The following is a 15,300-nucleotide window of genomic DNA, read 5'->3' on the forward strand; positions in this document are numbered from 1 at the left end:
TGACGCAGACTTCTGAAGCTTGATTAGATTCCATATGAGCGCGAGCCTTACCAGTAACTTCATCGTTAACTTTAACTATCCTATCCCATCATGCAGCCAACTCCGTTAATAATTTGCTAGGTTTATCGGTTTTATTAGCTTATATCACAAGTTCATCATTTTTAGCTAATGCTTTTTCGAGAATACTCTTGCAAGATTCAATTAAGGCGTTTATTTTTGTTTTCCGAATTGGTCCGTCTAAACTCTCAGTTATGCGACCGTGAACTACGGAAAGCTCATTTTCTAGTGATGTTCGACCATTCATCAATCGTCGACCATTTAACTCAATTTGTTCTGTCATTTTGAATACTTTTAAACTTGTTCACTTCTACTCAACCGCTCAATTGCTCAGTTTGAGAGAAAAAAGGGAATAATTAAATTAAAACCACCTAGAGCTAACAGAGTAATCAACTCATGACTTATTTTAAATGTAACATCAGGGTCCTCACAAGAATCTAGGTGACAAAACGAAGAGTGGACAAAACTGCGTATTTTTTGCTTTACAAGTTATTCTCTGTAAAAATCCATAGCATGCGTGCCAATAATTTTTTTGTATATTTGATTCTTTTTTTCTTTTCAAACTTTTCTACAACTTCGTTGTTTATACCCTTGTTTGTTTAGAATTTGAATGTCAAGCATATTTAACTTTCATTTGAAACCAGTAATGGTACGTAAATAAATTAAACTATCCAGTATTATTGAATGTTTTCACGTATGGACCAAATAGGGTCTAAATTTTGCATATTGGTGCCAGAAGCTACCACCGACTTTAATCTGAAATCAATTTTTCCAGCAGATTTCATCTGCTTGCTCGATCTACTACACGTCTTACTCATTTTATTTATGAAATTGGGAAATTTTCAGCTTTTTATGCTGGATTAGCGGAGTAGTAATTTCAGTGTAGGGTGGCGCAACTTATGGATTAGTGTCAATTCTCACAGAAAAACACGAGATATAAATTATAGATTTTTTTCACAATCTATTTTTGAAAAAAAAAACATGCTAGCAACTAATACCCATTTATCATATTCAAATAAAATCTGCATGTTTTCCTTTAGATTTAATAAATTGAATAACTTCGGGTTTTTTGTGACAAAAAGGTTTTCATTGATTATGCCATTAGTTATTATCTGAAGACGCCGATAAGCATAGATATTTACTGTCACTTAAGCGGTATTAAATTGTGATGTGGAAAACCTTCCATCTTCATCGACGCGAAATTTTTTCGCTTAGTTTTCAAAATTGGATCTGGGAGATATGAAAACAGGTGATAAGGGTTCCATTAATTCATCCCTTCCCATGGCTAAAAGCTTATCAAGCTATCGGTTCCAAATTTTAAGGAAAATACATGCAGGCGCCATTAGTATGATGAGCTAGAAAACATATGATGTTTTCCTTTTTTGCAAAATAGTCACCAAGTAGTTCAAAATAGACTGCTCGTATATCAATACAAAACCCAGAATGTTTCGAAATTCCTTTAACTTGTCTGAAACAGTTTTTTGTTTCTGAAATAGTGACATATGATGAATTTTGTGGTGATAATATCAAATACTTATGTTAAATTTTGACTCGTGTTTGAATGAATATGACCAATTAGCTTGCATCAGTTCGGGGAGGGGGGAGGGGGGAGAGGAGTATTTTCATGACAAATGGACTGAGAGACGGAGCACTTTTATCCAATCAGAATTGTTAGTTGTTAGCTAAATGACTTTTGCACAAAAAAAGTCATTTTTAACAAAGAATGAGCTTTAGCAGCACAGCAAAGTTTTACAAAGTTTACAGCTGTACAATTGATATAGATATACATTTTTTTTTCTTTTTTTTTAAATAGTTTTAGATTTTTCCAATACACGACTTCGATTCCGCAATATTTGAAACTTTGAGTATTTGTTTGTTTCTAATCGGTTTTTCTTGGCTTCGATCAACTGAAGTTCTTTCAGATTTTAGCAATTTCTTTGAGAGTTTTGAAATTTCAATTCAAGTTTTCCTCATTCTGTTCCTCCATTATGAGAGACTAATCTCTTCAGTTCCATTCGGAACGAATTTGCTGCGCAGAAAAAAGCGCTGGGCATAATTAAAAAAGTATCATTACCGTTAATAGTTTCAAATACCTTGCCTCAAATCAAACTGGAACAATTTTTGAGCCAGATTCAGTCTTCGCTCACGAGTTAGTAGAACAAAATATATCGCACATTATGTATCAAATTAAGCAAATTGGTTTTTTACCTTTTTTCATTTTTTTCGAAATTTGGAATATATGACATGCCGAATTTTTTACAATTTTTTTTTGAAAACATGAAAACTAATCTTCCATTTTTCCTTCTCATACTTTTGGCTCCCCTCTCAGTCTTGATTCGATTCAACGCTAGATCCGTGCAAAACTTCTACGAAGCTACTAAGACTATGCAGTTCGGCTGTTCAGGTAAAGTTGTCATCCGTGAAGAAGGGTTTAAAATGTATGGGGTAGTGAAAGAAGATTAAACCAAATAAGCGATAAAAAAATTGTGTGACATTTTTGGAGTCAAGTTGTTAAGAGTATGAGAGTAGAGTTCAGAAGAGGAACAAACCGTAGCTTTTATCATTTTTTATCTGAGTTTCGAAGAATTATTTGACTTCCCGTGATGTCTTAATCAAACCGCTTTCATCGATCAAAAACGTAGATTTTAAACAATTTTTCTCCAAAAACCAATAAAACTAATAACTCTTAGCATTCAAATGTAATGAATATAGTATCTGCGATCCAATTTAGATTCACAAAACCTCTGGTGTCAAGAATTTGCCAATATAGCTGTCATTTTGAACTATCCTAGGTTTTTGTCTCCGATTTTGAAATGTGAAATAGAATTATCGAAACGTGGATATTAATCACTCATTGATTTTTTGTTGTAATTGGATTGAGTGAAGCTAGTTGATTCAAAGCAATCCACTCAATATTTGTTGGTTGGGAAAAAATTTTCAGTCAAAATTTTGTTTGTATCAGGTTTTTTTTCAAAAATCATTTGAGAGCAATTAAAATCCAGTCGGAACAGTTAAGACCCAGTGGGATGAGCGTTTTCTGCAAAAACCAGTCTCATTGTTTTGATACAATCATAGATTTGGCGGATCTCAAACAATTTCAATAAAGGGTTAATAATGAGTAGCAAGAAGAGGCATTCGACCAAGTTAGATCAAATGTGGCAAATTGAGGTTTTCAGATGGTCTTGAGACAAAAATTTTGTCTGAAAACTATATTCTGCCGGCCAAACTTTTCGATTTCAATTAAGATTTTGTTCTGTTGTAACTGTTTGCAGATCTCTATGCTATCGCGTTGGTTGCATAGTTTTGATCATTGGCGCAAATTTATCACAAAGAAATTGCGGATTGAGGGGGAGGGGTGACAAAGACACCCTTTTTCCTCCAGAAACTCGAGCCTTGATTCGTAAAGGACCTACACTTTGGTACAATTTTAGGAAAACATTTTGCTGACAGATGCCAAAATTTTTCTTAGCGCCAATATATATTAAATTTGTGGGGGGGGGAGGGGGAATTTTTTGCTTAAAACCTTCCAAAGCAAGCTTAAAATTGTTAATTTTTTAAATAAACTAGCCTGTGGCGCTAAAATTTTGACCAATTTATGGTCTTTATAGTGATAAAGGAGAGCTTAGAAAAAAATCGGACGAAGTGGGGGGAAAAAACCGACAAACTTTTAATTATTTTATCAAATTCCCAACACGAGAAAATCCTAGATCCGCCCCTGTCATTTAGTACTCCATAATGCTGTTTTTTGAGACGGAGATCATGCCTCGGAGTTGCATCCACCAAATTCGATTATAATGTGATCTAAAAACTGTAATTAAACTCCATGTAAAATTGTAATTAATAATTTTAGCATTTTGTGCTATTCTCGCGTCTTACTGGAGTTCTAAACCTACTCATTTTCTTAATGCACAATCAGTCCCCTTACCGCTCAACCCCACCACCCCCCTCCCCAGCTCATCCGCCCAGTTTAACCCAGCCCCCCGTTTACCGAAAAGTTTCGATGAATTAGGATATAGGTTAGCGTATTTATAGGGGGGCGATAAGGGGGATTTAGCAGGGGCGGATTTAACAGGTGCAGACGCTGCCCTCTCAGGGATTCGACTCTCAGCAACCAAAGATTCTCCCGTTTGGCATTATGTTATGGCATCAATTTTCAGCTCACCAACCCTAACATTTTCCAAAGGCGACTTTGGCGCTAATTTATTCTTACTTTAAAGGGGACCGCGCGCTCAAAAAACGATTTTTGGTTTCAAAAGTTTCCAAAGAGTGCCCAAAAAAGCCTTTTGTGACCATTTTTTCAAAAGTTGCCTGCGGCGCACATTTTTTGGTCGTTTTTCTACTGTTCTGGGAGCGCTCACAAAATCAATAATTTGGTTAGCCTTACACAAAGCTCGACCAAATTTTCATTTTTTTTTTTTTGAAATTTCGCGCTCGCATCGAGAAAATCTGAGATCAGATGATGACTCCGATTAGCTTAACATCTTTGAAATTTGGTTCTAAGCAAGGCTCAAAAATGAAAGATATAAGAAGAACACGCAAAGTTTGAGTGGTTGCCGCTGATTTTTTTCTTATATATTTTGTACGGCGGACGTTCAACAAACCGCGATACCTTAACACCACCAGGGTACCGTACAAACATCCGATTTGTCAAACATCTGAAAAAGTTTTGCGAACATCCAAAAACTAGGGCGAAACCTGCGCTTTCGCCATTTCTCACAAAATAGGCAAGATTTCTTCCGTTCGCTTAGAAGATGCTGTATTGGTCGAACTTATACTCATTGCGGCAGTCGCATCAGCGTGTGCGATCTTGCCAACAGAAGTTAGCACTCTGTGACTATGAAAGTTGGAACCCGCTATCCCTGAAAAGAATCGACGCGCGCGTAAAGCGCCCACCGGCAACAATTAACGGAAAGTCTGCTAAATTAGAATCGGCTAGCTAAGTTATATCTAGTGTTTGAAAGTCTTACGTCAGATTGTTTATTATTACATAATTTATTATTACATAATTATTACATAATGTCGGATGTTTGACATAGCGGGTGTTTGACATTTCAGATATTTGCCCTAGACCCAAACCAATTATAAAGCTATCACAATTACGCAACAATTGCATAACAACAGCAATAATCTCTTGCTACGATGCAAAACAACATCAAATTTTGGCTTGTTGTAATGGTAACTTTATTTTCGGTTTGTTGATCTTTAGGCTTGTTGGCCGGTAAATTTGACAGATGAAGGCCTGGGAACAGCACATATTTTCGTTTTATACCCTCCCCATCAATTCTAGCGAAAAAATACAACAGTTTAGTACAATTTAGGGACCAACTTATGATCCTTCCCCCCCCCCCCCCAAGCCGCTTGGGGGGAGGATGTTAACTCGGTTCTAAGTTAGAAATTTTCAGCCAATCAGAATCGAGCGTTTCACATGCAGCGCTTAGCAAATTTAATGGGAATTAAATGCTGGGTTGGAAGGGAAGATCTTAATTTGGTCGATCTGGGGGAGGATGATCCCAATTTAGTACAACTTAGTGCAGAAATTAAAGCATGTAATTTGAAGTCTTTTTATGTTTTAGGTGGTAACAGAGCCCCCCAGCTGTTCAGACATACTTTAGCGTGGTCATTTGTGTCGTTTGAGAAGCAACACTACCAGGTGAAAGAGACACAGGGAAATGTCACTCTAAGGCTCCTTAGACGAGGCTACCCAAACACTACTATATACGTGGGTTAGTCCAATTAAGCCCTCAATATCATGCATTTTTTCTCATTTTTTCTTTTATATTAATCTATTTTTTCTAGGTGTCTAGGTGTTACAAGTTCACAAAATATTACCAGAAAGTGAAATTATGTCAAAAATACGTGAGAAAAACAGTCGAAATCGAAACATTATGATCTGAAAAGTAGTAAAATGTAAGTTTCAAGCCTTAAGTTGTGACAATACACAAACACTGCGATTTAAGTGGGTTAGTCCCATTACTAAAACCCTCAATATCATGCATGTACATGTCTTGGCTATATAAGTTCATAAAGAATTATAAGAAGGTGAAATTAGGTCAAAAATATGTGAGAAAAACAGTCGGAATCAAAACTTTAGGTTCTAAAAGGTAGTGAAAAAAAGCAGATTGAGCTACAAATAGAGGCAGATTTCTTCTAAAAATTCCTTTTGAAAGAGTATTCAGCTAATTTGATAAATAACAGCAGTGTCATTTTTCTTGTTTTGTAACATTTTCAGCCTCCGTTAAATTAGGGGAACCCTCCTAAGCACTTACAGCTAAACTTCATTCAATTAGGGTTAATTGGATCTTACCAGCTTCGCTTTCTCAGTTAACACTTCTTCCTTGTATTTTCCCAGATTAAACCCAAACCCAGCCGCCCTAGAAAAATAACCAGATTTAACAGACGCGTGTGATTCAAGTTATTAAATCCCTATCCCAGACCAATTCAATTAAATTCAGAATCGAAATGTGATTCGATTTTGCAATTTTGGGGCGGGGAAACATCCTAGTTGAAATTGGATATAAATCATCGGTTGTCTTGTTTTTGACCCTAGTTTGACCTGCAGTAATGAAATCTAATTGGGAAATTCTGTCTCTGGAATTTTCCCTGGTGGTGGTACTTCAGTGTTTTCAGCTAAATAGAACTGACAACTTGCATTTGTTCGGCCCTTGAGTCGTAAATAGTTCAGACAGGCGTGATCAACCTAATTTTTATCATCTATTTCAGCTAGTTTTCATGTGCTGGTTATGTTCATATAAAACTTGTTTTTGAGACCAAGTTAACACCCCCCCCCCCTTTGAAACAGTTTAGGGGGATGTTGATTTGGGTTTTAAGTTGAAATTTTCAGCCAATCAGAGCTGAACATTTTAGTCACTAAACAAAGTTTTCTATCAGGAGAGGGGTGTATATGTTAGCTTAATCGAAAATTTCATTTACCTGAAAAGCGATTCTGTAAATTTCCATGTTCGATATGAAATCAAAACACTGAAAATTTTTTTAAAAAGGAGCTTAACATTGATTCATTTAATATCTGTTATACCTCGTTCTTGGTTTGTTCTAAAATTAGAATTAGTAATATTAATATTTATGTTATCGTGTTTTAAAAAAATATTAAAATTTGATGTATTTTAATTTTTTTTTGATGTATCAGAAACTACTAGACATTAAATTTTCATCAGATGAAGAGTCTAACAGTCAAGTTCCTATTATTACACATTGTCTAAATTTGGCACTATAACCAATTATCTAGACATTTTAGGCAACAAAACTCCATTATAAAGGATTTTTAATCCATTTAACTTTTCGAAACGAGTTGTGACGGATAATAACTTATGTTCATATGTAATCTGCGGCCTCTATGCAGATGTTTTCGTGTCGGGAATCAGCGCTTATCCAGGCACCGACTTCGTCAATGTTTGGAAGGCCACTTCGGTCGATTCGTGGTGGAATACCGAGGGTGTGTTCATGGAACGCCCCGACCAGGCCTCAGGTATAACAGCCGACAACTACAAAAAAATGGGATCTCTTTAATTATCCCCCACCCGTTTTGCAATAGGGGGGGGAGAGATATTCGTTACTAGGAACAAAATTTACATATGCTTAACCATTGAATTATTTTTTATAGGAGTGGCAATTACTTACTAGGTACCAAGGGGGGATAATGAAAGAGATCCAAAAAATGTAACGGAAAGAATGCGCATCTGTCCAAGAAGTCACAGGCTAACATTACAGAAATTTATAAAGCAATAATCAAATGTCAGTTTCAAATTAAGGCTTGTTTTTTTATTTAATCAGATTAGCTTTTATGGAGTTTCAACCAAAGTTTGAATTTTTATTTGTAAAAAAAATCTTTAAGTGGAAAAAAAATTTTGAAAAACTTTCTGTTCAGAATATTTTCTTGAAAGATGGATTGTACAGCTTTTTCGCATTTTTTGAAGGTTTCGAACAAATTTTCCAAATTTTCCAGAAAAAATGTTTAAGCAAACTGCAAAATCTTATTGAAGTAAAATTGCGAATAAAAATCAGATCCCTAGGGAAAATTATGAGTTAAAATTGAGAGAGACCGTTGCACTTAACCTCTAAAGCTTCTTTCGTAACACTGCTGGTTATGATTTAAACTTCTCTTATTTTTTCTTTGAAACATAATTTCCTGGGACTACTTTGACGGTGACATCTGAATCGAGCACAAATGAAGGTTGACGGCTGGCCAGGCCAAAGATGAGTGGCATATTTGGAGTTGATTCATATATGAAAGCGGATGTGTTAAAAAGAGTTGCAAAAAATTGGAACAAACAAAATTAATTCAAAACAGCAAATTACCTATCTCAGAAAACTTTAACACGCAAAAGCTATTTTACAGACAGAAAGGATGACTAAAGGTCACCGAAAATTTTGTGCACTAGTAGATTGCTCTTTTTAATTATTTCTGTCTGCTCCAAATTTTTGCTACTAATTTTATTGGTGATTTGGTGCGATTTGAGACAGCAGTAGAAATAATGATATTTTGCACGTAGTACACAGCACTGTCTTGTGATGATGAGGAAATATTAATCATCTCTAACAAACAGAAGGAACTTACTTGTGTTTAACTCTAATTAACTCTTAAGACTTTTGATCTCGTTGTGAAAAAAAAAACTTATTCCGCAAAGTTGGCACAAGAAAAATTCTTAGGAGAAAAATTTTTTAAGAAAGTATTTGATTATTTAACTTATAAAAAAATTACATGAAGTGATCTTGAGAATCAATTCAAAACCATGGATAACTTATACGTAAAATTTATCCAACTTTTCCAAATGAAATTCGTAGTTTTATCATTGAAAACAGGGGCAGATTTCGGAAAACGGATTCGACCCTTTCACCAACCACATAGTTTTTGACATCCATTTTAGGCCGACCAACCCTGAAGTTTATCTAAACGCGCCTTCGGCGTCAATATATTCTAATTTTGAAGAGGCGCGCGTACCAAAAAAAACGCAATTTTATGGTAAAAATTTTCCAAAAAAGACTAAAGACGGGTTTTTGAAGTTTTCTGGGAATGCTCGGAAAAGCAAAAAGCAATTTGGTCGATCTAAAAAAATGGTTGACAAAATAACGGAAAATTTTTTGAAAATCCTCACCCCAACCCTCCCCCCCCCCCCTCGAGAAAATCGTAGATCCGCCCCTGATTGAAAACCTCGAAAACTTCTTCATTGTGTTCTATTGATACCTTCCTTTTGAATTTTACAAAGTTCAAAATTTGAAATTCTTAATTCTTTTATTTTGATATCATTTCGTATGCTGAATTGAAATTTGCCCTCCATAACTCTAGTTGTTTGAGCAACTAACTCATCGGCCCTAATAAATCTGCAGCTAACCAATTGTTTGCTAACAAATACAGAACTAACTTACAAAACACTTCATCAATTATTATTTGGGGGGATTTAATTTTTTCTCTTCAATTTTTACAGTGTATCAGCGAGTTTTTTTTTGAAGTTTTGAAGTTAGCCCGAAGTATTCAATCCTATTTTAGAGCTCGTTACTTTGCCAAAGGGTAGGAATGATTTCATGGTCATGATTTTAAATCATTATAATGAATAGATTGTCATAATTCCAAAAAGCAGACATTTTTGAATTAAAGGCCATTTTAGCTAATTTGATGATCTCGGATCTCAATTTAGGTGTCATGTATATCACATAGCTGATTTGCATATCTCGCGTTGCACAAAAGTCGGCAAAACTTGCTTAGATTTATTTGACGCAACGATTTTCCAAAGTTGTCAAAACTTTTCTTCAAAAAATGCTGTCAAATTTTTTGAGACCAAAGCTTTCAATTAAAAAACTGTTCTCATGATAAGTTCAAAGAGACTTAAATATTTATTCTCCTGAAAAATTGTTGCTTAGCTAAGTTTTTGCGTCAAATAAGTCTATTTGAGAATAGCCATTGGCATGTTCTTGTCTTGGTTGATTCGGCGTCTCGGTTTTAGAAGTCGGCAACAGCCCTGTCGGCACCCGAGACGGCTCTCGGAAAACGGCCTCTCACGACGTCAACCTGGTCAACTCTCGTCAAATCAGAATGGAGAAGGGCCAGATGTCGACTAGCTGGACAGTCGCCTTATTGGACGACAATATCTACGAGGGAACTGAGAGTTTTCACGTGTTCCTTACTCATCCTCTGGTCGGAGGCATTGACCCGGACCCTTTGCGACCCTCAAACGCCATTGTTGACATAAACGACGATGAAGACCGTAGGAATTGAATTAGTTTGAACAAGAGTATTTTTTTTTCTGTAGAAATGTAAAATACAAACAGAAATTTAGAGGAGCCGATTGCTTTGCAAGTAGCACAGAATATTCCGACCATTCAGTCTTCAAAAAACTACAAGAACTTTTTTTTCAAATTAGTGTAGTGTTTCTGCGTGGTGTGATAAAAAGTAAAATACAATTCAGGCATATTCGACAATCATAGTAATTTAGACAAACAGTAAAACAGTTTTTGAAGACAAATGCCAAGAAAATTTAAAAAAAAATCATTTGAAAAAATCAAAAAAAAATAAATTGTTTTTTTTTCTCAAATTTTTTTTGCAGAAATTTTTTTAATTTTCGAAGTTTTTGATTCCCAAAATAGCATTAAAATTTTCCACAAATTAACTTTTTTTTGAGTAAAATTAAAATTAAGCATAAATAAGATATTGTAAACGGCCTAAGTTAAGCATAAATAAGCGTGCTCGCTCGCTTTACTCGCTCGAACTTAGACGGAAGCTCAAAACTTTCAAACCTGCTCTTCTGGACACTGGTAAAAAGGTTTCAGAATTTTGTAAGGTAGTTCAAATCAAGACTGAAATAGCTTGAATATGACATTTCACCTTACACAGTCCGATGATTTATTGTGGCACCTGATTTTGCGAGGAAAACAAAAAAAAGCGAGTAGACACCCGAATACACAGTTTCTCCCCATTTTCAACGGTCGGAACAAAAAAGATAGCCGGTTACTGTACAAATAGCTTTGCTTTGTACAATATGAACATAGTCTTACATAAATACAATTATTATTTGTTCAGGTTAGTGTCTTTTTTCTCTACCTGGTGTGATAAAAGGATCAGAATGACAAACTAGAACTTAGGTATATACAATAGTCATAGTAAAATTAAGAAATTGGACAACAATTTCTGTAGAAAAGGGACTAGAATAACAAAAAAACTCACTCTAAAACCAAAACAAACTGTTTTAAATTTCAAAACTTTTTGATTCCCGATTTGGCAACAGAACAACTCCAAAAATAACTTAACTCCAGTAAAATTAAGTTTTTATAACCTAAATTAAGCATAAATAAGCTACTTTATGCCTGCTCGCTCACTTCACTTGCTCAAATTTGGACTAAAACTCAATTTTCAAACCAGTTTTTCTTGACACTGGAAAAAAATTTGGAACTTTTTTTAATGTCGTTCGAATTACGACTGAAAGGGCTTTAATATGAGATATGGCTGAAAACACTCCGATGATAATTTGTGGTAGCTGATTTTGCGTGGAAAACAAAAAAAAACACCCGAATACACAGCTCATTCACTTTTCAATGGTCGGAAAAACAATAGTAAACGGCTTTGTAATCAAAATAAATCTCGCACTTTCAATGAGCAAATTTCAACGCTAAAAACAATGTCGCAAAATTTGATTTCAAACAAATTTGAGTTTCTCTAGATCTTTTTGCTATTTTTTGCAAAAAAAATTTCGTTTAAATTTTTTCATCGTCTGGATCAGTTTCTTGAAAGGGGATCTCTATTGCAGTTAAATTGTTGCAAATTATGAAGAATAATATGAAGTATAGAGAAGAGAGGAGAAAATAATTGCAAACATATCAAATTTTGACAAATCGAAACAACTATGGGACTCAAGAAGTCGAACATGTTTTCCGTTTAATGGGACATTTTTACACGAGCCCTGCTGCTCTGGTAGATGTTAAGTGAATAAACCGACAAGACAGTAAGACGTGGAAAACAAAAAAATGGTCGAAAAATCAAAGTTAACACATATAATTTAACTGATCGAATTTGAGTGGTTTAAATTTCTCAAAAACAAAATATGAAAATTTGCATGTAGTGTGGTCTTGAATTCCCACTTAAAACGGTTGTCTTCTTAACAGCTGTCGTCTTATTTTCTGGACACCAGCCTCTCGGGTTGACCAAAAATACTAATGCATGAAAAAATGCTAGTCATACACTTTTCATGCAATTCCATAAAAACAGAAAAATCTGTAGTATCAGTAGTAATTTTTCATATATGAAAATTGAAATACTTGCTATTTAAATACTTGCATTTTTCTATAAACCAAAAATTTTTTTTTCTTATATTTTCTTTTTTTTTCTCAAAATTTTCGGGTTGTATTAGTAACCGAAGACAAGTAACAAAGTCCTTGGTTTTCTCAAAACTAGAGTCACCAAAGGTTCGACCTTGTTGCAATGACAATGCATTGGTAACCAGCTGCATTGTGGATGTGTGGTCTCACACAAACAATATTATGAAAATATCAAACTTACAAGTTTTGGCAAATTTTTTTTAAAGATGATCATTTTTACAAAATGAACTTTTAATCAATCAGGCTTTGATGAAGGCATATTTAAACATGTCATTCGAAAGCAACAGAAAAAATCCCAATTTTCATGCATCCAGGACCAGGGGTGGTTAAAGGACTTTCTCGAGGGGGGGCGGATTTTCAAAAATTTTCGAAAATTTTGTCATTCTTTTTTTTAGGTCGACCGAATTGATTTTCCGAGCTCTCCCAAAGCACTAAAAAGACCCTGTTTTGGTAAAACTTTCTGCGCCGCAGACAAAATTTTGAAAAACAAACCAAAAACCAAAAAAGGCGTTTTTAGGCACTTTTTAGAAAATTATGACCAAAAAAAATTGCGTTTTTTTGGCGCGTGCTCCCCCCTTTAAAGTGAGCATATATTGGCGCCGAAGATGCCTTCAGAAAATTTTTAGGGTCCGTCACCAAATATGGATATCTCAAAATAGTACAAAGGGGGACCCTGATTTTTTGCCGTAACTGTTTGTAAATAACTCTGTAACTAGATATCGTTTCGACACAATTCACTGTTATTACAAAAATAATTGTTTTCAGGTCCAAAAATTGAAATGGTGCGAAGCCAGTACAATGTGAGTGAAAAAGTAGGACAAGTGTCAATCTTTCTCAGAAGATCTGGAGATCTCACGAAGAATGTCACAGTCTACTGCTATACTGTCCAAGGTTCACAATCTTTGATTGACTTTAATTTTTTAAACAGTTCTCCTTAGAAACTGACTATCAAACTAGAGTTCTCATTCGAACTTATTAACTTGTAACTCCGGCCGAAATATTAATTGTAATAAGCGTTTTAGTAATAATGCAAGTATAAAATTATAGAGTTGAATTTTAGAAAAAATACTAATTTGTTTGTATTTTTTTTTCATTTTTGCAGATACGGCCGAGGTTTCTCGCTACAACTTCAAAGGCGACTTCGACTTTTTACCGGCCGAAATATTAATTATAACAAACGTTTTAGTAATAATGCAACTACAAAACTATAGTTGAATTTTATAAAAAATACTAATTGATTAAATTTTTTTTTTTCAGATACGGCCGAGGCTTCTCGCTACAACTTCAAAGGCGACTTCGAGGCGCTCTCCGACAAAGGAAGGAAAAGAAACTTTGTCATCTTCCTGCCAGGAATCAACGAGAACTTCTGCAACGTCACAATTAATGATGACTACAACTACGAGCCCAATCCGGAACTGTTCTACGTGCACGCAGCGAGTGACCTTGACAACGACTTCATAAATAAAAGGAAGTCATTTTCTACAGTGATCATACTACCAGATCCAACTGACGGTAAATTGAACGGTATTTTTTTGAAAATTTAAATTGTGCGGCATTTTTAAAAAACTAAAATTTTTTTGAAAATTTTTTTCCTTGGAAGAGCTTCTAACGCAATAGCGCTTCTAACGCAAAGAAGCTTTTTCCTTGGAAGAGCTTCTAACGCAAAGAGCTTCTAACCGTGAATAAATACACTAAAACGAAATAACATACAAAATGTCAACAATAATATCAGTGTTTTTTAGAAGCGTTTTGTTTTTGATTTGGATTTTAACCATTGCTGACTTGGCCATTCATTCGATCTTGCAAATGAACGAGCAAATTAGCAAACATATTTTTTAAATTAATATTGTTTATTCCATAAATTATGCTCCGCAACAGCTTACTTTCGTATAAAATTTAACGCAGGTTTTTTTTGCATTTGATACCTTATACCTTAATGACGTATGATTGAAGATTTAGTTATTTATCCCCCCTTTTGCGAAGAAGAAATTTAATTATTCCCCCTTTTTGGCTGGAAGAAATTAGTTAAAGAGCTCCTAAATTCTAAAGAAAGAGGCTGAGAATGAGAAAAAGCCTCGCCAATTCATATTATTTGTTTAGCTCCCGTTGTTGAGTTTGAGAAAGTGTCAACTGAAGTCGAAGAAAGTGACCGAGAATTGTTTGTGACTATTATCCGAAAGGGAGTCGACCTATCTTACGTGTCGTCCGTCGTCGTTCGGTGTGAAGAGCCGAGTCAGGATGAGCTAATCGGACACATGTCACCTGCTGGTTAGCTAGTCAAATCAAATTGGAAGCCAGAAAGTATTGGCAAAACAATTTTGCAATATGTTTTGACTAACAAAACTAACATATCACAGCTCATTTTAAAGAGTTTTCTGTTCACTCATTTCAGCATGTAAAAACCATCTCGAAAAGTCAAATTAACCTAAAAAGCTCTCACTAACCTATAAAAAAAAAACACATTAGGTTGCTCAAATTCACAAATATTGCCAAATTTTCGGCATTTACTAAAGAATTAAATAATTCCATTCAGTATCTAAGCAAAACAAAAAAAGAGTAGCCCGTTGTTGTGCTAGTAGCACAGAATGTTCCGACCGTATTCATTTAAAAAACTGCAAAAAAACTTCTGTTTTTCAAATTGCGTCGTTTTTTGTCATCAGTGAATCTAAACGGAAGCCTAGAAATACGATAGCAAAAAAATTGAGCAGATTTGGCAACAGTTTTTTCACTTAAAATAAATATTAAAACGATTCCAAACTTTAAGAAAATGTTTTCAATTTTTTGTGAAAATTTTTGTTCTTTCTTGAATTTCTGATTTACAAGAATGCGCTGTATAAAATTTTCACAAATTCATGGCCTATCCTTCTGTAATATTCTACTCGCTTGCTTTACTCTTCAAAATTGAACTAAAACTCAAAAGAT

The 15,300-nt window shown here is 34.7% G+C and overlaps 2 protein-coding genes across 2 annotated transcripts in view; one reads left to right on the forward strand and one right to left on the reverse strand.

Annotated features, from left to right (window-relative positions):
- Positions 1–15,300, reverse strand: part of LOC134838866 (ATP synthase subunit alpha, mitochondrial-like) — a 494,565-nt gene that overhangs the window by 141,023 nt on the left and 338,242 nt on the right. The gene's annotated exons all lie outside the window — the stretch shown is intronic.
- The window catches only part of LOC134838984 (extracellular matrix organizing protein FRAS1-like), a 78,946-nt gene that overhangs the window by 42,383 nt on the left and 21,263 nt on the right, over positions 1–15,300 (forward strand). The window contains exons 7-12 of the mRNA XM_063854357.1: positions 5,631–5,780; positions 7,415–7,540; positions 10,014–10,274; positions 13,144–13,269; positions 13,636–13,890; positions 14,479–14,646. Coding sequence (XP_063710427.1) covers positions 5,631–5,780; positions 7,415–7,540; positions 10,014–10,274; positions 13,144–13,269; positions 13,636–13,890; positions 14,479–14,646 — 1,086 coding nt within the window. The remainder of the gene's footprint in view (positions 1–5,630; positions 5,781–7,414; positions 7,541–10,013; positions 10,275–13,143; positions 13,270–13,635; positions 13,891–14,478; positions 14,647–15,300) is intronic.

The sequence above is a fragment of the Symsagittifera roscoffensis genome, chromosome 2, assembly GCF_963678635.1.
Source record: "Symsagittifera roscoffensis chromosome 2, txSymRosc1.1, whole genome shotgun sequence".
In the NCBI taxonomy this organism is placed as follows: domain Eukaryota; kingdom Metazoa; phylum Xenacoelomorpha; order Acoela; family Convolutidae; genus Symsagittifera; species Symsagittifera roscoffensis.